This window comes from Pseudocercospora fijiensis (genome assembly GCF_000340215.1).
Source record: "Pseudocercospora fijiensis CIRAD86 unplaced genomic scaffold MYCFIscaffold_17, whole genome shotgun sequence".
NCBI classification, from domain to species: Eukaryota; Fungi; Ascomycota; class Dothideomycetes; order Mycosphaerellales; family Mycosphaerellaceae; genus Pseudocercospora; species Pseudocercospora fijiensis.
This window is the reverse complement of record NW_006921548.1, coordinates 299,406-320,874: the sequence shown is the minus strand read 5'-3', so window position 1 is coordinate 320,874 and position 21,469 is coordinate 299,406. Positions and strand designations below refer to the sequence as shown.

At 48.8% G+C, this 21,469-nt stretch overlaps 6 protein-coding genes across 6 annotated transcripts; 3 read left to right on the top strand and 3 right to left on the bottom strand.

Annotated features, from left to right (window-relative positions):
* Window positions 1-27: 27 nt before the first annotated feature.
* On the bottom strand, window positions 28-2,347 carry MYCFIDRAFT_180359 (uncharacterized protein; the record flags this gene model as incomplete). Its single annotated transcript, XM_007934162.1, has 16 exons — window positions 28-46; window positions 73-146; window positions 190-355; window positions 379-400; window positions 437-563; window positions 591-1,012; window positions 1,042-1,375; window positions 1,409-1,545; window positions 1,582-1,715; window positions 1,741-1,894; window positions 1,923-2,013; window positions 2,052-2,084; window positions 2,119-2,165; window positions 2,204-2,234; window positions 2,266-2,277; window positions 2,303-2,347. The coding sequence occupies 16 exons, from the start codon at window positions 2,345-2,347 to the stop codon at window positions 28-30; spliced, it is 1,848 nt and encodes a 615-aa protein (XP_007932353.1).
* A 33-nt stretch (window positions 2,348-2,380) lies between these two features.
* On the top strand, window positions 2,381-3,661 carry MYCFIDRAFT_180358 (uncharacterized protein; the record flags this gene model as incomplete). The annotated part of the gene is made up of 1 exon (XM_007934161.1): window positions 2,381-3,661. One exon carries the CDS (start codon window positions 2,381-2,383, stop codon window positions 3,659-3,661), a length of 1,281 nt encoding a protein of 426 aa, XP_007932352.1.
* A 493-nt stretch (window positions 3,662-4,154) lies between these two features.
* On the top strand, window positions 4,155-6,819 carry MYCFIDRAFT_217095 (uncharacterized protein; the record flags this gene model as incomplete). The annotated part of the gene is made up of 1 exon (XM_007934160.1): window positions 4,155-6,819. One exon carries the CDS (start codon window positions 4,155-4,157, stop codon window positions 6,531-6,533), a length of 2,379 nt encoding a protein of 792 aa, XP_007932351.1. The 3' UTR covers window positions 6,534-6,819.
* Window positions 6,820-6,916: 97 nt separating this feature from the next.
* MYCFIDRAFT_180356 (uncharacterized protein) lies at window positions 6,917-10,736 on the bottom strand (the record flags this gene model as incomplete). The annotated part of the gene is made up of 19 exons (XM_007934159.1): window positions 6,917-6,967; window positions 6,999-7,070; window positions 7,108-7,160; window positions 7,210-7,258; window positions 7,288-7,323; window positions 7,361-7,412; window positions 7,447-8,226; window positions 8,256-8,517; window positions 8,544-8,745; window positions 8,778-9,467; window positions 9,497-9,504; window positions 9,543-9,564; window positions 9,595-9,842; window positions 9,880-10,022; window positions 10,043-10,122; window positions 10,148-10,497; window positions 10,547-10,609; window positions 10,642-10,666; window positions 10,695-10,736. 19 exons carry the CDS (start codon window positions 10,734-10,736, stop codon window positions 6,917-6,919), a joined length of 3,228 nt encoding a protein of 1,075 aa, XP_007932350.1.
* Window positions 10,737-11,072: 336 nt separating this feature from the next.
* Window positions 11,073-12,432, top strand: MYCFIDRAFT_200805 (uncharacterized protein; the record flags this gene model as incomplete). The annotated part of the gene is made up of 2 exons (XM_007934158.1): window positions 11,073-11,669; window positions 11,731-12,432. The coding sequence occupies 2 exons, from the start codon at window positions 11,073-11,075 to the stop codon at window positions 12,430-12,432; spliced, it is 1,299 nt and encodes a 432-aa protein (XP_007932349.1).
* A 722-nt stretch (window positions 12,433-13,154) lies between these two features.
* MYCFIDRAFT_84707 (uncharacterized protein) lies at window positions 13,155-14,023 on the bottom strand (the record flags this gene model as incomplete). The annotated part of the gene is made up of 4 exons (XM_007934157.1): window positions 13,155-13,570; window positions 13,653-13,709; window positions 13,772-13,843; window positions 13,906-14,023. The coding sequence occupies 4 exons, from the start codon at window positions 14,021-14,023 to the stop codon at window positions 13,155-13,157; spliced, it is 663 nt and encodes a 220-aa protein (XP_007932348.1).
* Window positions 14,024-21,469: the final 7,446 nt, after the last annotated feature.

Below are 21,469 nucleotides of genomic sequence, written 5' to 3'. Positions count from 1 at the left end.
CAGTGGCGACAAGCTACGAAGTGTCCACTATGTCGTGTTGGCGTCTCTACAAGTCCGGAGGTTTAAGAAGACGATCGCAAATTGGCCATTTGATGACCTTCGCTTACTTTAAAAGGGTACTGTAGGAGAATTGTGCCGTAGACTAGCTTGTCGAGAAGCAAAGTGCCTATACTCCTTCTATAACACAACATATCGCGTGACATTGGACACATTTTGAATCGTGAAAGGATTATTACGCAATTCGGCGACTATGGAACCTAGGATTACGAGCCTGCGCTTAGAACACATTTCCTCGTTGGCATTGTCCGCTGCGTTGAAGCGGCATTTCAAGTCCTGGAGTAGAGCCAGAGCTGCTCTTGTCCTTGCTGACCAACACACCCTTGCGCACAGTCTCGTGAGGCTGGCAGATTCTAGCTCGATCGAGCAGGCTTTACACATCTATATGTGTGCTCTTCATCTGAATGTAGCCAACGTTGCAGTCCTTGGTTATTGCCCTCCTCGTCGATGTCGTTAGGCTGCGACTCGCCGTCGAGATCTTGGAAGTATTGCGGCCTACGGGGATGCTTGAGAACGTCACCATTCTAGATCACGAGAGTACTCTTGTATATGTCATTGTCAGAGCGAACGTCTAGGACGATCTTGAGCTTCATCTCGCGTCGCTGGCGAGGATCTGGCCGCTGTCTGAGTAAGAGCTTCGAGTAGTCGTCTCTCGGGTAAGGCTTGAAGCTGAGAGATGCTGGCCCACTGAGACTCGGCCATTGCCCTGTGGAGGAGACATGTGTGCTGACATCGCACATCTTATACCCTTGACCTTCCAGAGAAGCGTGTGGTGCGTGGCCGTGAAAGAAGCGCAGAGCGTGACCTTGAAAGAAGCGTGACCATGGAAGAAGCGTGACCATGGAAGAAGCGTGACCATGGAAGAAGCGTGACCATGGAGGAAGCGTGACCTTAGAAGAAGCGTGGCCTTCGAAGAAGCGTGGCCTCACTGTCGCGGAATCGTGGTTTCCGCTGGCTTACTGAAGATCGCGCAAGAGCTCGTACGGTAGGGAATTTGATGCATTTTGACGACTCTGCTGATAGATACTGGGCGTGTCACTGAAAATGAAAAGCTTGCTAGCAAGATAGCGGTGTGGCGAAATCCGAGATGTTTGCAATTTGTACACAACTCAGTGACGTTGATACATATTGGAGGGCGACGGTGCATAAGGCATGCCGCCTGAGACCTGTGTCGCACTCGGAGGCGCATATTGGCCGGTGCTGTCGGCGGAGGCATGAGATAGCGATGATTCCCCTCTGCGGGGGTAAGTGAAGGAAAAAGCGTAGAGAACGCAGCGCTACCACCTGGAATTGCGAAGGGCGGTTGTTGAGCAACTTGCTACGTATTTGAGTAGTAGGTATTTGCTTCAACTAGCGTCGGTGGTGTTCGCTCGTGTATGTGCGCCTTCTCCACCCGCTTCTTCGACCTCTTCGGCGCCGGCGGATCGGTCGCTTTTGGCTTACAGCGCCTCGCGCCATTTTTGATGACATGGTCGATGTACATGGCGTCTCAGCAATCATTCGATTGCGAGGCGCATGCTTGACCATAATCATGCTGCACCTCGTATTGCAACCCAATTCGCCAGGTCCTGCCGCTCAGCACGTCTGCCTCTTTCTCGTGGTGTCCAGGTGTGCATGTCGCCGCGCCGTCGTAGGAGAGAGGGGAAGCATTGAAGGTGCTGGATGGCTTGTAGACATAGTGACGCCTCGTGTTGGCGCTTGCGTGCAGTGAAGAGCGAGTGGCAGGGGACACGGAGTTGTTGGAATTCTGCTGTCTCGGAGACCCAGTCGAAGTCCGACGAGTCTCCGACGAGTCTCCGAGAACTTGCCGAGAAGTCTCTTCCTCCTCTCATGCTAGCTGGTCCAAATCGTTCTTCATCCACAACGCTGCCCTGCGCTGCCCTGCATTGATATATCGCATCGCATCGCATCGCATCGCATCATCAATCTTCGTTCGCTATGAGCCTGATCGCCCCGCTCCAGTGTGGTTGTGTACCCCCCGGTTACGGTGCAACACGGCGTGCATCCTCTGGTCGCACAGCTTCAAACTTGTTCCCAATGCGACCGCAAAGGCGCGGCCACGGCGGCTGCCTGCAAAATGTAAGCCGTGCTCTGCGCGCACACCGAATCTCAGTTCATTTCGCACACGCTCAGAGTTCCCGTCCACCTACTCCTACTCCCAGCGTGAGCTTCTCGCGCTATAATCATGTCTCAACTACTCGATCTCACTGACCCTATATGCTCCAAATGCAATCACACGATCCACCGCTACGAAATAACGTTCTTGATGCTCTCCGCCGACTGGAAGCATTGTTCTCTATGCGCCGAGCCTCTCGAGTACGGTATGCGCTACCGCCACGCCGCCCTCTACCACAACTTGGAAGCAGCGCTGTACGCAATGCCCCTCAAACCTAATACGTCCTACCTCGTGCGACCCAATCTGGCGACCTTGGAGCACTTCGCCCGTTATGTCACACCCCTAGACAGTCCTTCTCGCTTCCCAGCCCCCGACGACGTCGAGCACACATCCACGGATTTCATGTTCATATACTGCACAGGCAGTGACGCCAGGGAGGGAGGTCATATACACGAGTGTGATTGCTCTCAAATCGTGCCATTCGGCGGCGAATGTCGCAACAGCAATCTGAAGGCTGTTCAACAACGCCGAATTCAGCGGCGCAAGCAGTTTCTACAAGTCGAGGAGCAAGCGGGAGAGCTAGGGCAAGATCAAGAGCATGATCAAGAGCGTGATCGAGAGCGTGATCGAGAGCGAGACCAAGACCAAGCACAGGAGCCTGCAGCAAGAGCAGGAGCCAGAAAAAGAAAGCGTCAAGCCCCAGAACCATTGTCCAAGCAGGCGACCAAACGCGCCGCAACCCTTGCCCGGCACACCTCTCGACGCACTGTGCTATTGCCTCGCCCAGACACTGCAACCCGTTCAGCTAAGCGGCGACGAGCTTGTCCAAGCACGCAAAACCAAGCTTCACCCGACAGCCTGGCAAGACCTCCACACATGAGTCTCTTCACGCCTGAACCCCTGCCGTGTCTACGGTTCACCCGCGACAGTTCCTGTTCCGCGAATATCGATGCCTCCCGCTCGAATCGCCATGCTATCCCCAGCGCCCCGTCTGGCCTCTATCAGCAGCTTCGCGACGACCACGCGCCACCTCAGCTCCCAACAAGTGTACGTCCGAGTGGTCCTTCGAACGTGCTGGAATCTGGGAATGTCTATTGCTATCCTGACCGCCCGTCTGTCCTCACAGCTCACGGCACTCCGCACACCTCTACCTCGGCCGCCTGTACGGATCTCAACGGCACCCCGTTCCCCTCTCCTTACTATGCCTCTCCCCCGTTTCATTGTCAGCCGTCAGCAGCAGCCTTTCCCGTCGCTGAGCCTGCACACATCTTCTCCGCTACCAATCTCAGGACGAGCGCCGGCTCATTTCCCGACCTGTCATTTGGTACTGGCAATGGCGAAGCTGCTGGCACGCCGCCCACGGTCACCGCTACCAATCTTGTGCCGGATCTGCCATGTGGTTTTGGTAATGGCGAAGCTCGCGGCCCAACAGCCACAGAGAAATATGGCATGGAGCAGGTCCCGAAGTCGTGGGGGTCTGAGACATGACTGTCATGGTGTCTCTCGCGCGTCGAACTCTGCCATGGTGCCAGAGCTTGATGATGGATTCTTGAATGTTTTTTTGTCACACGATATGCCACTGTCACGGATTGAGAAGTCTGTGCTGAGTACCGTTGCTTCGGCGCCCGATCAGATCCCTCTCTCTTCTCGAGTACACAGCATCTCAGCTCAACTTCCATGGCAGCAGTAGTGGTATTGGACATTCTTCGATAGCATGGCACGACAACATTCCACCAGATCCAATTTGTATAGGACGCTGTTCGAGAAGTGGGATCATGTGTCCAAGTGACGTTTGTGAAAGTGTCCGATTTGAGTGTTGAGCAAGGCATCACATGATGTACAGGCCGTGCTGCAAAAAACCCAGGCCGCACTGCAAAATCCAGGTCTCGATGACTCGAGGTGGGCCAGCGCCCCGCCCACCTCGACTGACCGCTCTCGCTTGCGGTTGAGCGCAACACGTCGTTCGTTTCCATACCTCACCATGGCGCTGCAGAAAAGCGAAACGCATGCCACTCTCGGCCGACTGATCAGCGGCGGCAACAGCGACAATACAATCGCCCCGACGCTTCAACAGCTCATTGCTCAATTGCAGTCCACCAGACCGGGCAGCAGAGAGGCCCAACATACGCGCCAAGAGATCATCCTTGCCTACGTTCGCCGCATTGTGCAGGGACATGCGAATCTGCAAGACTGCGCATACATCATCGAGACGACAGTGAAGGAGTTTGGCCTTGATGTCGCTGAGATCTTCTCGAATGTTCAAGACCACAATGATTGGAAGGAGGTGCAAAAACTGTCTGCCGCACAGCCAACGAAGGACAAAAGGATCAGAGACGAGCGCCGTGCGGCATGGGCAGCCTATATCGCCGTCGCAGGACGATGGGGCGTCAAGGCGCTGGAGTACTATGTGCGCCCCCCGGGAGAAAGCGGCGGGCGAAAGTGGTTTGAAGAACTGCGCAAGGCCGCCAACGCATCTGGTTCTTGGCACGTTGCCCGCGAACGCCTGAATCGCATCATGGCGGCGCGTAGGCCGTTGGCTAAATCGTCTCAATTCGCGAACCCTCATTGTCCCTTCGGCCAGAAAGACCTGACAGACCTCGCGAATTGGCGCGACAATGGCAGTCTGGTCCACTTTCCACACTTGGTCCCGTCAGAGTCACACAGCTACGACCAATATGGCCTCCTCCTCCCCGTCGAGTCACAGCAGGATCCGAAATCGCCTACATGCAAGAAGCGGAAGCTTGAGCAAGCTCCCCAACCTCCGAAGAAACCCAATAATGATGATTCGGAGACGCGCTTGGGTTCGGAAGTGCTTGCACCCGACAAAGATACAGGAGCGCTGAATGCAGACGATGAATCTGCTTCGCCCGAAGATCTCTCAAACCCGCCGCCCCCGAAGAAACCGAGACCCGACCCGCCATACGCGCCTGCAACGCCCGGCAGCACGACCAAATCCAATGATGATTCGGAGACACGCTTGGGTTCAGAAGTGCCTCCGTCTCTTGCACTCGACAAAGATGCAGGAGCGCTAAATGCAGGCGATGACTCTCCTTCGCCGGAACCTGTCTCAAGCCTTCTACAAGCGCTGAATGGACACGAACCTCTCTCAAGCCCTCTACCCGACCATCCCTTGCCTACCGAAAAAGAATATTTGGACAACTTCGAGGAATGCAAGCCTCGTCTCATTGAACACCTCACCCACCTTGCGAGCTGGAATCAGCATATGAAGATTCATTACGAAAGTGCAATCAAATGGGTCTCAGCCGCCAAGCGTCCTCATTTCGGGTCCTTTGACAGTCCATACTGTGAGGTTTTCTCTGTCACCGCGAGTGACTTCTACAAGCGGCTATCAGCTGGATTTGTGCCTGACAGGCCTCTCCTCCTCACCGACTTAGCTCCAGATTCGGATGACGATAACAATATCATCAAAGAACATCTTACGACTCTGTCTATCGCGTTTGAGCGGGTGGAGAGTCAACGAATTGGTCTGGAACCGAGGGATTTACGTCACCTCCATCCAAGCGATGAGCATGAATCGTCTCCGTCTCTCACTGCTGAGATAGCCACGTCAACTTTCGCCGACAGAATTCGCACAGAGCTGGACAGCTCTGCGAAATGCTTTGTCAAGGATACGCCCCTCAATCTGCTCAATCTGAGTGCTGATGTTGAAAGTCCACTGCCTCTCTTCGTTGTTCACCCGAGATACAATGTCTTAAAGACCTTGGATATGTGCCTGCGAGCCGGCCGCGCCGGCAAACAGACTTTCTACTCCCCAAATGACGTCTCAGCCGCGCGGAGATTCAATCTTTTTGCATCTACGCTAGCATACTCTCGGCCTCACCACGATCTTCTCGCTGGGACCTGGGTCAAGGTTCTGCAAGGACTTAAGTTATGGCTCATCGCCGTCAATCTTACTCCGTCAGAAGTGGACGAATACACTCAGCAAGGACCCGATTACATTCCGCCGGCCAACAAGATTCGATACCTACTTCTCCGCCCAGGTCAGCATTCCGTTTTATTGATGCCCCCAGGGGTGCGCGTAATCCACTCTCCGCTTACTCTGTCGCCATGTCTCATGGAAGGAGGCATGCTTTGGGATAAGCTTCGGCTGGTGGGAACCCTGGAGCTTGTTCACTGGACTTGCGCAAACCCACTCACGACCAACGAATCAATCCCGCTTCAGTTGCTAGATACTCTGGACAAGCTGCAAGACATCGTAACGAGCAACCCACACGACTACACCCTAGACGCAGACGATCGACTAGTGAGCGAATTCCTCCACAAGACCAAAAAGGCTATTGAGAAAATCCGAGCGTTGGGATGTCAGTGCACAAGCAAGAGCAGCGCGGGATCCTACTAGCTGTCCGTACCAGACCGATCAGATCCCTCTTGTTCGGCGCTATCGGAGCCAGTCTCCTTGTGTATGCATCCGCATGCAGAGATGTGATTTCGGGAGAGGCAATACTCAATTCAACTACATGTAGATAAATGAGGTCGTGCACAACGACCTCCCACAGGACGAGAACGATCTTCCACTCTACCTCGCTTTGATCCATACAACTCAGATACATGTTCACCAGAGTCGACCTCGTCGCTGGATTTTACGAATACACACAGCTTTCGTGGGAGATTGCAAGGCGTGTGATAGGGAAGGCGCGATGTGGAAATGTACGACGAAACTACAGCGTGAGTTACGAGAAATAGAGAGGATAGAGTAGGCAGAGAAGGAAAATTTCGTGATTCCTACGAGCAGCTCCCGGCGAATATGAGTTCGTTGGTCAATGTATGTGCTGGCTCGACGTACTATAGGTATCTTGCTACGAACAGTGTGAACGTCTGTACTGCCGACTGAGGCGAGAGACTTAGCGAGTAAGATTTCCGTCGATGGGAGAGAGGACTTGGTACGATGTGGACCTTGCTACGGAGGGCGTCACGGTCCATTTTGCTGAAGGAGGGTGTCTGTTGATCTGGGAGGTAAGCATGACACCTTGCCAGCGTTGTGATCCATTCTGCCGACGGAGTTAAGCGACTTGCACAAACCACAGACATGATTCTCCGGGGTTGATTTTGCTCGAGCGAGAAAGACTGGGATTGAAGTTGTCGCTACTTGTGACCACGAAATCCTCATTTCGCGGGCTCTCCTCTTGGAACTACATCTTATCATTCCATGCCCGCCCCTCTACCCACCTTGCTTTCCGCCCACCTCAACTTCACGCCATTCCGCAAGCAAGAGCGATTACTGAGAGCGACGACCCATGTTCGTCCTACTCCACTTCCAGCTCTTATCAATCCGCCAAGGCCTAGTCGTAGGGGTTCTCGGTGGCATCCGCACATGAGTATTCCCAGAAGAAGAACAGGACAAAGGGGAGGAGGTTGCCTCACTCAGCAAAAGTTCACCGTTCTGCTGCGCGTTTCTCAGTCTCCAGTTCAATCTCCGGCTCGACCTTGAGGCGCGTGGATCGCCCCGAGCAACCAGAATCTGCGATGGGGTACTGGTGATGTTGACATGACTGTGGATGAGTCCTGGACCACTGGTAATGCTGGGTGTGAATGACGGGTTGGAGCTGATCGTGTCGATATTATTGGGTGTGGATGATGGATGAGTACTGATCATGTCGATATCATTGGGTGTGGATGGCGTGTTGGTGCTGATCATGCCAGCCCGATCAAGACCGAAGAGTGCCGCTACCTCTTCAAGTTCCATTTCTTCGTCGGGGTTCGTGCGGAGATCGAAGAGGTCTTTCGGGTCGAAAAGCTGATGAGGTGCGGCAGCACTTAGTCCGCCGTGTGTATGACTTGGCAGAATGAGATGACGAGGCACTGGTGGTATTGATGCCGGTGATAGGCTGTCGTAGTTTGGCAGAAGCCAGGGGCGGTCATTCATCAAATGAAGCTTAGTTGTCGAGGATGGTGGGATGGGTTGTTCTTGGTTGGATTGCCGCAGGAGCATTGGTGGTGACATTGGCGTTGGTAGTGGCTGATCTCCGTCGTCGAGATGCATCATCATCGCTTCTTCTCGGAATGTCAGGAATGAAGGTGGATTGGGGTTCCCTCTCGAGACATTTACCTGTTTCACTGCTACTCAAGCCGCTGTTTGGATGTCCTTCCCATTCCATGGCTGACTCTGTGCGTAAGGATGGGGGAAAGAATTGCTTTGACCAAGGAAGGAACGAGAGTGAAGATGCGCACGATGAAAGATGGACGGAGGACAGAGGAATGCCTGGAGAGAGAACAGGACAGAGCAAGAGAGTGCGGCGTGATGGAGAGCAACAACGACATCATCAACAACAAGAATAATAAGAATACGCAGGAGCCCTTCCTGTCACCCACGCATGCCTCTTCATCTCACTAAGAGCGCTCCGCACATGACGGATGCCCAGTATGACGATGTCCATCTCATCTGGTTTCGTAAATGAAATTTTGCCTACAAGGTGCTTTTCCGATCGTCTGGCCCACGGTGTCGTATCAGGAGCGAGGAACAAGCAAGATTGATGGTAGATTGCGCGGATGCGGATGCGGGTGCAGGTACTTGGGCGGGTTCTGATCAATCGGGGTTTCCTGAAGTAGCTTCTCTTTCATGTAGGTGTTTGTGTCTCGCGGAAACCTCGTCGTCGCCTGGCCCGGCACACGGGACCGTATCAGGTGCAAGCGGCTCATTCCACGAGATGGCGAACAGCGTGGGCGCGGACGGATACGGGCATGTCGATGTGTGTGCGTGGCGGAGCGCAAGGAAATACGGAGAAGGGCGAGAGGCGGCGGCGTCTGGTCGGCGGCGGGGTTTTGAGGAATTGCTCGGGTCGTTTTCAAATGTCCAAGTAGACGATGAACGTGAGACAGCGTGAGATCTGTTCGCGCGGCGGAGACGAAGTATATGGAAGGAAAGGAAAGCTGATTGTGATGCGCCGGAGACGGCAACATGCAGTCTCGCCAGAAGATCTTGCACCGGCGCGTTCAGGCACGGACCGGTCTCCGTTGAGCCTTCAAAGCTTGGCGCAGCGCAGCCTGCTCGGCTTACAGAGGAAGCCACGCTGAAGAGGAAGGAGAAGGAGAGCGTGTCTGTTTCGGATGAATGGCACAGATGATTGATGGCAGCAGCCTCTACAAGTGCATTGCCAATAAGTGAATTGCTATGGTAAATTGGTTCATTGATGCTGTCTGTAGAGATGGCGATATTGGTTGTAGAAACTCCATCTTGACCAACTTCTTCTCTACTGCTTTCGCAATTGCTGTCTGCATCGCTGCTATGAAGGCCTTGCCGGAGCCACTGATTCTGATCTCCGCCGTCTGCGCCGAACTAGCATTGACATAAGCTACGTTGTTCACCCTGGTTGCTCTCTCGCGCGGAGGGCTGTAGACGGCTAGCTTGCACCGACTACGATCGTGGGGCGATGCTTGTAGCGCGAACACATGATCTAGGTCACGCTCTTACCTAGATGGTGGCTTCGGCCTCCATCCCATGCTTCCGGTGGCGTCTTCGAGCTTCTTCCATTCTTCGTCTTCGTCTTTCGCAGGCGTGCTGTGACGGAAGGTGCTGAGGCGCCTTGCTTCATCCAGCAGAGTTGAGTGGAATGCGGCCTTGATCGGATTATTGGCTTGCGGTGATTCTTGCCCATCCGCATCTTCTTCTTGAGCTCTTGAATCGGGTTGTGCTCTGCGTTGCGTGCTGCATCTGGCATCTCCTCGTCCCCAAACCTGCCTCGCTTCACTATTGACGCGTGCTAGCAGCGCTGCCAGTATCAAACAGTCCGATGGTTCTGGGTCTGTGGACTGCTTCGAAACCTCCGCCCCTTTACATTTGCAGACAGCGACTTCGGTCTGGGCTGGGAATTCATAGTGAGCGTGGCATGTTCTGCGTATGCCTTCTCTCACTCCTTGCGCTCCTCATCTTCAATGGTTTTGTTGTTAAGCTCGATGCGGCGCTGGCACTTTTCTACTTGTAGCTGATCGTTCTGAGGACACCGAAGTCGGCTCTACAGCTTTCGAGGAGTGGTGCTCGAGGTGGCTCTTGACGACCGTCGTGGGCGAGGCGAGGCGAGGCAGAATGAAAGCCAAGAGCTGTCCTCTTGGTTTATGCGTATGTGTGCGTGCGTGCGTGCGTGCCCGTCTTGCTGCTGCCGATGCTTGAGGTGGATGGCTTTTCATCCACCTCTCCATTTCAGGAAGGTCTTCCGACTCCGCCCTTGGTTGATGCTGCTGACTCATCTCCGCCCCCGCCCTGCGCCCAGCGCAGATTCTGAGATCAAGCACCACAGCGACACCGACAACTTGACACGCACGCCACCACACGTACACAGCGTCTGGCCATGGCCCCATGCGAAGTCCGTCTTTTCGCCTTCACCCTCGCGGCTACGGTTACGGACAAGGCTACGGCACCCATGCCATCCTCCCGGCCATTGGAAGTCGACGCAACGTCCACCGCCCCGCCCCGCCAGAGAACTACGGTCCGAGATCATACAAACGCTGCATACGCCTATTGAGAACTTCATTTCCCATCTGGGCAGCATTCGTTTGGGCCAGTCACCCCGGCCCAATCAAATCGACCACGATGGAGCGGCACGTCCATTGCGCGCGCGGGCACCTTAGCCTCTCGCATCCGTAGCAGGGCCAGTGATTATGGGCGCTGTCTTCTGCGATGGTCAGAGCTAGGGCCAGCCGTCCTAAATCTCCGTCTAGCCAGATGAAGCAGCATGACGAATTGAGAAGACGTACCAATCAGACCAACGCGCCTTGGGCACAGCCTTGAGTACATGTGCATGTCCATGCGTCGATGCCGTCGACAGTCATCCAACATTGTATCGCCCACACATCCCCATCTTGAGCTCCTATACTCCTCTTCTCCTTCTACTTCCTCCATCAATCCTGTCGTCATCTCACACCACATTAGCACGCATACTCCAACATGCCTTGCGACTACAAAGCCTCACGACCAGCGCTTGCGAACTTCGCACACACTATGACCACATACATCAACCATCTCTCCCCGAAAGACTTCAATCAATTGTACGACCTTCTCGCCTGGACACCACCTCTTCCACACACACCCGCAGAGGAAGAGCGGAACAAGCGCAACCTTTTAAGCTGGATTATGCGCAACTACCCTGAGCTTCGTCACCCAACAGAGAAGATGCCTACGACAGCCTTGCTGCATGGTTCGATGCGCCTGCGGACGACGTCGCCCGCTCACATGCCTCAAGCTATCGATCGATCGGATACCACTCAGAGTGCTGCCGGCAATTCTTATGGCATTCGTCCTCCCGATCATCATTCTTCCTCGGCGAGTCTACCACCAAGCAGCAGAGCTTCCGGGACACCGCGACCTCATCGTGGCGTGAAGTCCGATAGTCTGGACGTGCTTATGTCAGAGGGTCACCAAAGCCCAATGACCGCTTTTTCCCGCGAGAACGATCCAGCAGTGCGAGCAGCATCAGCACCACCGTCACCTCCAAAGCATCGAAGCTGCAGACTGCGCAACCCTTTATTTGTCCAAGACGAAGATGTACGCAGTTTTCTGTCCTTTCTGTGAAGTTCGCATCAACTTACGAAACCATGTTTTGCAGACTTCTGACGACGAATTGAGTTCCCCATCGCATGTGATGAAGAAGAAATCAGGAATGCAGCCCCGACTCTATGGGGCATCTCGGACGACGTCTGCGCACACCAGCACACGAGCACCATTCATCCCAATCGACACAGACGACGACGACGCCAACTTTTCCGATCGCAAGTCCGGAATGATAGTCATCGGCACTGATGCTGATTTTCTGCCGTCACGCCTAGACATGGCGGAGAATCTCCGTGCTCCTCCGCCCAAGCAGAATCCGCAGCAGCAGCGACTCGGCTTCCAGGACCTTCACGCCCACCACCAAGAGGCTATCGACCCACGCATCAAGAGCAGTCCCATCACCGCAGCATCCACTCGTCATCACACATTACCAAACCATCATCGCTATCAACAGCCATCCAATACCAACACTCCTCCTCCTCCTCCCACTCCCACTGCCGATGCACCCAGTCCTCTTCATTCTCAGCCCCAAGACCCTACACCCACATCCCAACCCAATCCCAAATCCACCGCAATGCTTTCAGCTCTCACATCAGCTCTCGACACCGCTTGGTCCCAACTGCGTGAGCATTGCCACGCCGGAAACTTGGCCGATGCCGTCAACACACTTGCTACAATGACGAGTCTAGTTGTGCTGGTGCGGGATGGAGGATTCGAGGTTGAGGGAGAGGATCAGGAAGAGGGGGTGGCATTGTAATTGGGAATCTCGAATCGAACCTCGGTTGTGGAACTCATTTGTTGGTTGCGGAGGGTGGGAGGATATTCTTTGGTTTGATGGGATTGTATGGGCGTAATGTGTAATCAAATCTACTCTCCTTTGCTAGTATAAGGTATATGAACGAGCATTACATTCGTCTCAACCTGACATCCATTCCAGAGAGCCATCAACGCCGAGAATCAAACCACCAAGGCCCAACATCACCATTCACCATCCTCACGAAAACAGCACTCAACTCGCATCTCACCTATCCAACCTATCGGATTTCTTTCTTCATATCTTCCGCATCATAATCATCATACAAACAAACTCCCGCGCGATCCTTGATTATCATCCACGCATTCCTAAAGCTATGGAATTGAATGGAATGGAAAGTGGGATTCCGTTACTTCCTTGGTGGAAGTGATTGGAGGTGCGAATCGGTCGTTGGTGCGAGGAGAGGAGGGATTTTGAAGGATTGGTTTTGAGGGTTGGGATATGTATGGATCGTGAAGGAAGAAGGATGGATGGATTTCTCGAGGGCGTGTGGTTGCTATGAGGGATCACAGCGCGAGGTAGAAATTTTGAGATGTTGATGACTACGATGATGGGATGGGTTTTTTCTGCTCTGTTCTATAATAGAATCCACATCGCAGAAGGAACTTTGCAAACAGGGATTATTTCCCACACACTCACTCCTTTCCACATCCAACCTCCCTCGTTTACGCCGCAGCAGCAGCAGTCTTCTTCATCTTCTTCTTCTTCTTACTACTTCCCTCATACCCCGAATCCTGAATCTCAGCAACCTCCTTCAAACCACACTCATCCCTTCCTGCCATTTTGCGCTTGCATGGGGTCGAGAACGGCGACGATGAGATGTCGTAACTTGATGGGTTGACAGCGGCATCACTCAAATCCTTCCTCAATTTCCAACACCGCCACTTGGCCCACTTGTCATGTTTGTTGATGAAAATCTCGGTGCCGGTTTTCTTTGCGTGGGGTGTAGTGGGTGGCGGCGTAGATGATGTCTCGCGGAACCAGTCTTGTCCGATGTCGGGGTCGTTGTCTGTATCGCTGTCCTCCGAGAGGACTTGGTCTATATCGCTTTCTTCGGAGAGGGCTTGTGTTGGGGTGTCGGCTGGGTTGACGAGTTAGTCGGAGGAGAGGTTGAGGAGAATGTTGAGGGTTGGGAGGGAGATGATAATGAGGAGAGAACTCACAATCGGTGTCAGAGAGGTTGTCGGAGGTCATGAGGTTGTATGGAATGAGTGGAGAGCCTAAGGGCGATTGCATGGTTAGTCGCGGTGGTGGGTTGAGTGTCTGCCGCATAGAGACTTACTGGAGAATTTGTTGTCGAGGGAGACATTCTCGTTGAGCGGGATGTTGTCATCGCAAGGCCCAAGAGGCAGATCTGCAGATTCGGATTACTCCTGCTTTAGAGGATCAAGGTCAAATAGCGAGCTGGAGACCTACCAGTACGAGTGCTGCTAGTGGGAGTGGCGTCCTTGCAGGTGCCGACGGAGCTCTTTTCGCTACGGCTGCCGGTGTTGGAGGTGCTGTGCTGAGGTGTGGATGGTGTTTCTGAATCCATGCTTGTGACGAGAGCAATCTTTTCCCGCGTATGAAGATCGTGGAGTGCAATGGAGAGCTTTTCAACGAAGGTGACGTTCAACGAAGGCAAAGTTCAACGAAGATGAAGTTCAATGGAGGTAAGTGGGGAAAGATCGCTGATAGCTGCCGACGGGTAGACTGGAGGTCAATTTCGGGAGTAGGAAGAGATGCAGATATGATAGAATCCCGCCTCCGTCAAGCATTGCAGCATGTTTACAAGCCAGATCGACGGCGCTTTGGTGAGGCTGTGAGAGAAGTGCGTCCGTGTGCAAGTACACTCCCGAAAGCTATAGCGTATGAGATGGTGAAGGCCAGTGGAAATCATTTCTCCCATGTCATTCCGAGCAATGTTTTGGAGTTGTTTGCAACCCGAGACAGCATCCTGGGATGCCGGATTCTGCACCTGTCCGCTCTGCGAACGCGGGCTCTGGGATGATACTGTGGCGAAGACAGATCGTGAGAGCGGAAGGATACAGTCGCTGCGTCCCGATGTGGCGGGTGCCTCACATGTGCCTGAGTGTGACGCGTCAGCTCAGTCATATAACAAGCACGTGACTTCTTAGCTTGAAGAATTTTCATTGTATTTTAGACTATAGAATAGAGTAGAACATAGGCAATTAAGGAAGCCAATTCAACCGCCGGCAATGTAGTATTACGTAAGTAATCTACTACGCTATACGTGATAGTTATAAGCCCGGATTTAATCCGCGGTATTAGAGACTTCTATAGTAGGAAAGAATTTTCTATTCTACGAGACCTTCAACAATCGAAAGTCTTATCGGTACTATAAGAAAACAACTATTTAAGCTTCTATAAGCCTCTATAATCGTTTCGAATTTAGCATATCCTTAATAGCCCTCTTATTAGCTAGTCGCCTCGGTAGTAGTAAGCTTATTATCCTTCGTAGACCTAATAATTAGGATCGATAGTTTAAGCAAACTAAGACATACCTAACTAGATATAAGACCTAGGTCCTTGCTAACCTATATTCGACTAAGCTAACTAAACTAGTACAACCCCTTCTCCCGGAATTCGATATAGAACAACTTATAAGCAACCCCCTATATTAGGCTAGGGCAAAGCTTACTAAGGAATACTTTAATATAAGGAAGGCGGAGTTTGAACGCTTTAGGACAGCTCGCAATAAGACAATTAAATATCTAGCTACAACTATAGACATTCGCTATTATTTAGAGATTACTAATCCTAATATAGATAACGTAGCACTAACTATGCGGCTTATTCTAACTTAATTGAAGAACAAGCTTATACCTAATACTTAATAGCAAAGGACTGCCCTTAGCAAGGAGCTCTACCGCCTTGTAAATTCTAAGTAGGTAAAGGACCTAGAGCACTAGTATAAGGAATAGCTTGATCTTTATAAGACAATAAAACGCATACAATACCCGGAATTTAACAACTTAGTAACCTACCTATATACTGTAGTTACAAATGTAGATAAGACCTATAGCAAAGGGCTCTATATAATGTACTAGGCAGGGCTATCGGTTAACAACTTCTATTAACTTATTAGCATAGTACGAGAATATGCCCGCAATATGCTAGGTACTTCTACGAAGAAGGGTTTATCTTTTAGCATTATCTACGAAGAAGGTAAAGCTAGTACTAACGCCGCTTTATAAGCTATAGACGACAACGACAAACCTAATAAGAATAAGGGCCGCAGTAATAGTAGCAACCGTATACTAAAGACATATACTAAGCTTACTAGAGTAGGCGAGAAGAAGGTATATGAAAACCGCGGCAAATGCACTATAGTAAACTACTGCCTTCGAGAACAGGTTAAAGAGAAGGATAAGGACAATAAGTAGAAAGGAAAACTGAAGTACTTCGAGTCCTACCTACGCAAGAACAAAGGGTTCTGCCTAAGACAAGCTAAGTTCTTTAAGGACCTACTAGCTATTAAGATTGTATAGTAACACTATAGACTTTCGGCTAAAGATAGTAGAGACGATGCTAGAATAGGCAATAGATTAGACAAAGTCTTACTAGCCTGCTTCTTTAAGGCAGACACTCTAGACCTATTAGCCTTTACATTAGTTACCCTAGTACTAACTACTAACTATCTGTTAATAGCTATAAATAGAAGTAAGAAATAGAACCCCTTTGTTGCCCTAATGTACGATAGTGGATCTAACTGCAATATTGTTAACTACCCTAGTCGCTTCAACTTTTAGGCAATGTTTATTCTACCGCGAGCTACTATAGTAATAGGAACTAGATACAATAAAGTTATCGCTATCGGAAGGGCATCTTTTATAGTTAAGTTAGTAGCAGGTAAACCCCTAACTATTAAGCTGAAAGAGTGCCTCTATGTCCCTAATTTCTATACTAATATTGTTAGAGGGGCAATCTTCTATTACCGTAGGTTTAAGCACAATAAGCTTAATAATGTTCTCTACAACCTATAAGGGAAACTACTAGTCCCTCTTATTAGACCGGACAACTATATGCCCTATTTCGATATTACCTATAAAGCAGATAGTAAACCTCCGCTTAAATAGCTAATAGGGGATAAAGGCAAGCTACATTTATACCCCTTCTAACTGCCTCAGTTATCCTACGTAACAGCCCGTCGCTCCGCACGCCTACTACCGCTAAGGAAGCTTACACTAAAGCAAATACATAAGGTGTTTAGGCACCTAGGTGCTAAAAGAGCAGAAGAGCTAGTTAATAGGGTTGATAGGATAACAAGAGATTACACACATAACAATAAGGTACTAAGAACACTACTTTGTCCTATATATGTATAAGCAAAGGGAAAGAGGCTTATCTCTAGGAGGCTAAGGCACTATAATATGTCGATACTAACTCTATATAGACACCTTGTAGCCGACCTAATGCAGCTAGATCTAGCCTACAATAGTGATTAGTATATATTCTATGTATACGATCTAAATACTAGACTTCACTTTATATAGACAATTAGTAATCGCTAGGAATCAACTCTCCTTTAGTGCTAGAACTAGTTAGCTACCTTCGTACGCAGCATTAGTAGAGACATTATTTGTTTGTTATCTAATAATAAAGGGGGTATATTAGGATTTCGGTTTCGATCCTATTTACGCAATAACTACACTACTTAGAGGCTAACAGCCCTATACACATTAGAGTAGGACCTAGTAGAGCGAGTAGGCCGTACTATTATTAAGGTAGCTCGAGCCTTAATAATATACGCCGGATTTCTATACAACCTATAGCTAGAAGCAGTCTATATAGCTACCTTCCTCGCTAATAGATTACTAAGGTTACGGACAGCTAATCTACTAATACGAACACTATATGAGATTAGCACTAGCTATAAACCGAATATAGCCTATATCTACTAGTTTAGAGTAAGGGCATATCTAGTAATCTACGGCACAGAGACAACTAATAGCAAAAGGAGGGCTATACTGCCAAACACTATAAAAGTGGCCTTACGAACCTATATTAGATACCTATATAGATACGAGGGACACTCTATCTATCGGATATAGGTACCCTTACGAATAATAGTACTACGTATAAGGGACGTTGTGTTTAATAAAACCAAGTTCTATAATAGCTATAATAATAACCTAGGTGTTGTTATAACTAACTAAGAGCTTGCAGAAGAATATAGTAATCTCGAAGAGGCACAAGCACCCGCCTCGGAGCATTAGTTTAACGAGCTTCGAGAAGCCTACGACATACCTCTAGACCTTGTTAGGTTTGGAGCTAAGGGGGTAGATACACTAATAGGGCCTAGTCGACTTATAATAGTTAACAGGCTAACAGATAACCCTATTAGACTACAACTACTACTACCTTAGAAAGAATCACTAGTACTAACTAAGCTGCAGCCTATATAGGTGCCTATATAGAAACAAGACTTTCTAATTGATCTACGCGAAATACTACAACCGCGTAATAACGTGCTAAGTAAATTAGTTAAACCAACTATTAATTAGCAACCTTAATAACCTAAGAACGATGTTAGTACTTATAACCCTACTAACAATGTAGACGCACTAGGTTACGTAGATAATATAGACATGAATTTACTACGTATAGAGCTTGCTAAATTGCTAATGCTAATTGAAGCAGCTAATATATCTCATCGTTACTTACTAAATATAGGAGGTCTATACTATCGTGTTAATAATCCAAACAAGCGACAACGAGCAGCCGCGATCCGTTACTATGTTAACGACCGAGACTAAGCGAGAAACCTCCTTCTATTTAGCAACCTATGTATAGCAGTAGAGCACGAAGCTAGGTTAATATATAGTAACAGCGCCGACAATGATCAAGCTAGTAGCGATCTACCTAATCCCCTAGAACCGCTACTACTTCTACGCGACGAATATAATTCAAGCCTTACACCGAAGATCTCAGACCTACTAGCAGAGCTACGTAACTAGCGACAGGTACTTAAGAGCCGGTTTAAGGAACAATAGATACATGCTATAAGAGTTGAATTCAATAAGGCACTAAAGACACGTACCTTTAAATAGGTAGATCTAAACATACTAGATAAGCCTAATCTTCTGCCTCTTACCTAGGTATTCAAATACAAGGGTAATGCTAATAGACGACTGATTAAGTTCAAGGTAAGAGTATATGCGAGAGGGGACCTTTAGAAGAATACACACTTAGACACCTATGCCTTAACACTAGCTATACGAGTTTTTAGAGCCCTTATAGCTATCGTAGCTAAGTTTGACCTAGAAGCTAAGCAAATGGATACAGTTAATGCCTTCCTTAATGCTATGTTCCTATATACGCTATACCTTAGGCTACCTAATAGATTTAAGCAGAAGGGTAAGGTGTTGAAACTAATCTAAGCACTCTATAGTCTATAGGAGTTACCTCGACTATAGTACAACTACTTTACTATAACACTAGAAAACAAACTTAGTATACAACTAGTAGACAATATAGACTGCCTATATACCGACCTAGACAAACAGGTATTTATCTTCTTCTACGTAGACGACATTGTACTATTGTATTACCGATAGCATATATAAAAGGCAATAGACCTTAAGCAGAAGTTAATGAAGGAATATAAAATTAGTAACCTAGGAAAGCTCTTATAGTTTCTCGGTATTGAAGTTATACGTAACAGACAGAATAGGAAGCTATAGTTGTTATAAAAGGCATATACTAAGAAGATAGGTTAGCGTTATAGAATTGATCCTAAGACTAGTAGGCGAGCAGAGGCACTATTGCTAACTAGATACGAACTATACGAGAAACCTACTAATAGGGAGACTCGTTATATAGACTTATTAGCAATACTAGCCTACTAGAGCCGTATAGGATCGCTCAACTTTTTAGCAGTTCAAACTAGGCCGGACATAGCTAAAGCAGTTTCTATGCTATTAAAGGCCCTTTAGAACCTACGATAAGAGGACATAGCCGCAGCCAATTAGTATGTCAAGTACCTGCTATAGACAAGGCACCTATGCTTAGAGTACAACGCCGATAGACTAGCAGTTACCGCCTATTTAAGCTAATAGCTTCACGAATTTTACGGAGCTTCTAACGCTTCCTATAGCGACTATACGGGTACGAGACAGTTATTAGAAGGATAGATATTTAGTCTATTTAATAGACTAGTTAATTAGAAAGCAGCGCGATAGTTAACTGTTACTAAGTCTACGACTAAAGCCGAGCTGCTAGCTGCCTTACATGCAGGCTTAGAACTAATCTAGTAGAAGCGCTTCTTTAGTAATATTAGCCTTACCTTAGATAGCATACCGGTACTATACTATAATAACACATAGACTATTCGAATTATTAAGGCGGATGCTAGCAAGTTAGACACTAAGCTTAGGCATATAGACATTTATTAATGCTAGCTACGCTAAGAATATAAATTAGGTCGCATACAATGTAAGTATCTAGCAATATAGGACATGCTAGCTAATAGGTTGACTAAGCTCTATAGCCCTTAGAACTAGAAGAGGTTTATTAAACAACTAAGACTAACTAGACTACCTAACCTAATAACTAACTAAGATATATAGTTACAGGGGTATATAAGGAAGCAACTCTTCCTCTAATAACCTCTTCCTTTTTAGCAATACGAAGACAACTCTATATAATAGGTAGTAGGCGCCGCCCCCCCCCTATTAATTGTAACTAAGTCGATTAAGTATACCTTCATCGATTAGCGCTAACAAAAGTGTCTAATACGATAGCGACGACTAATTAGGATAAAGGATTTAACCTTACTTCCTAATACGTTATTGTCGCCTATATTATTACTTCGAACGTTACTTCTACTAACTAATAACAAGTCTACGGCGATTGTATTAGTGCTAGTAATAATAGTGCAGTAGTCTTAGCTAAGGGTAGCGTCCTTAGTTAAGTTACCTATCCTAATTTATTAAATCTGTTTAACTAATGCATATCTTACCTAATCCTTTATCTAATTAAATAGACGCTACCTATGCGATTAATATAATAACCGATAGTAATAATGTAACGGGCTTAGTTTAGCTAAACTAACTTTACTATACGATACGAGTACTTAGGTAAGGCTTAGTAGTGTCGGTCTATACTTAGACTACGTAGGAAGACAATAGTTCCTAGTAATAGGGACTATATATAAAGGTGCATATACAGTCCGGATTATGTAACGATATCCTTCTAGGGTAATCGGGGTATAAAATAAGACTCTCTTATATATAGTATAGATTCAAACTATTTTTTTAGTGTTTTAATAAAGTACTATATAAGGAGTTGAAAAGATTAATTTTTCTTTTATTTGTATGTAAAGAAGCATTAACTACCTTGCCTAAAATAGAAGGCAACCTCTTTTGCATAAGCTAAGGGGGTGTGTGACGCGTTAGCTCAGTCACATGACAAGCACGTGACTTCTTAGCTTGAAGAATTTTCATTGTATTTTAGACTATAGAATAGAGCAGAACATAGGCAATTAAGGAAGCCAATTCAACCGCCGGCAATGCAGTATTACGTAAGTAATCCACTGCGCTGTGCGTGATACTGAGGCCGTTGATGTTAGAAGGCGGCGCGAATGATGTCGAGCTGTGACATGCTTCTCATCGCTTCAGAATTGGCGTTCTCGTGGTGGGATTCGTGTCGCTGGTGGCCGATGGTATCGATACTGACTCCACCAACTCTCGTCATTCTGATTACGCGCTGGTGCGGAAGATGGTGAAGAGCAGGCGTTGAAGTCGTGAATTGGAAGTGGGGGCCTTCTCAGTTTGCCTCGGCGTTGAATCCGTCACGACCTGCGAACTTCCCATCACTACGCGCACGCCTGCCACCCTCTCTCGAGCATCTCCTTCTCTGCACCACCTCCAGAGCGCCATTCCAAACACTATCTTACTCGGCTTTGGCCATACCGCTGCTTCTGGACGCTGCGATTTCCGCGAACATGGCGAATAGGTATCGCGCCGCCGTCGACGAG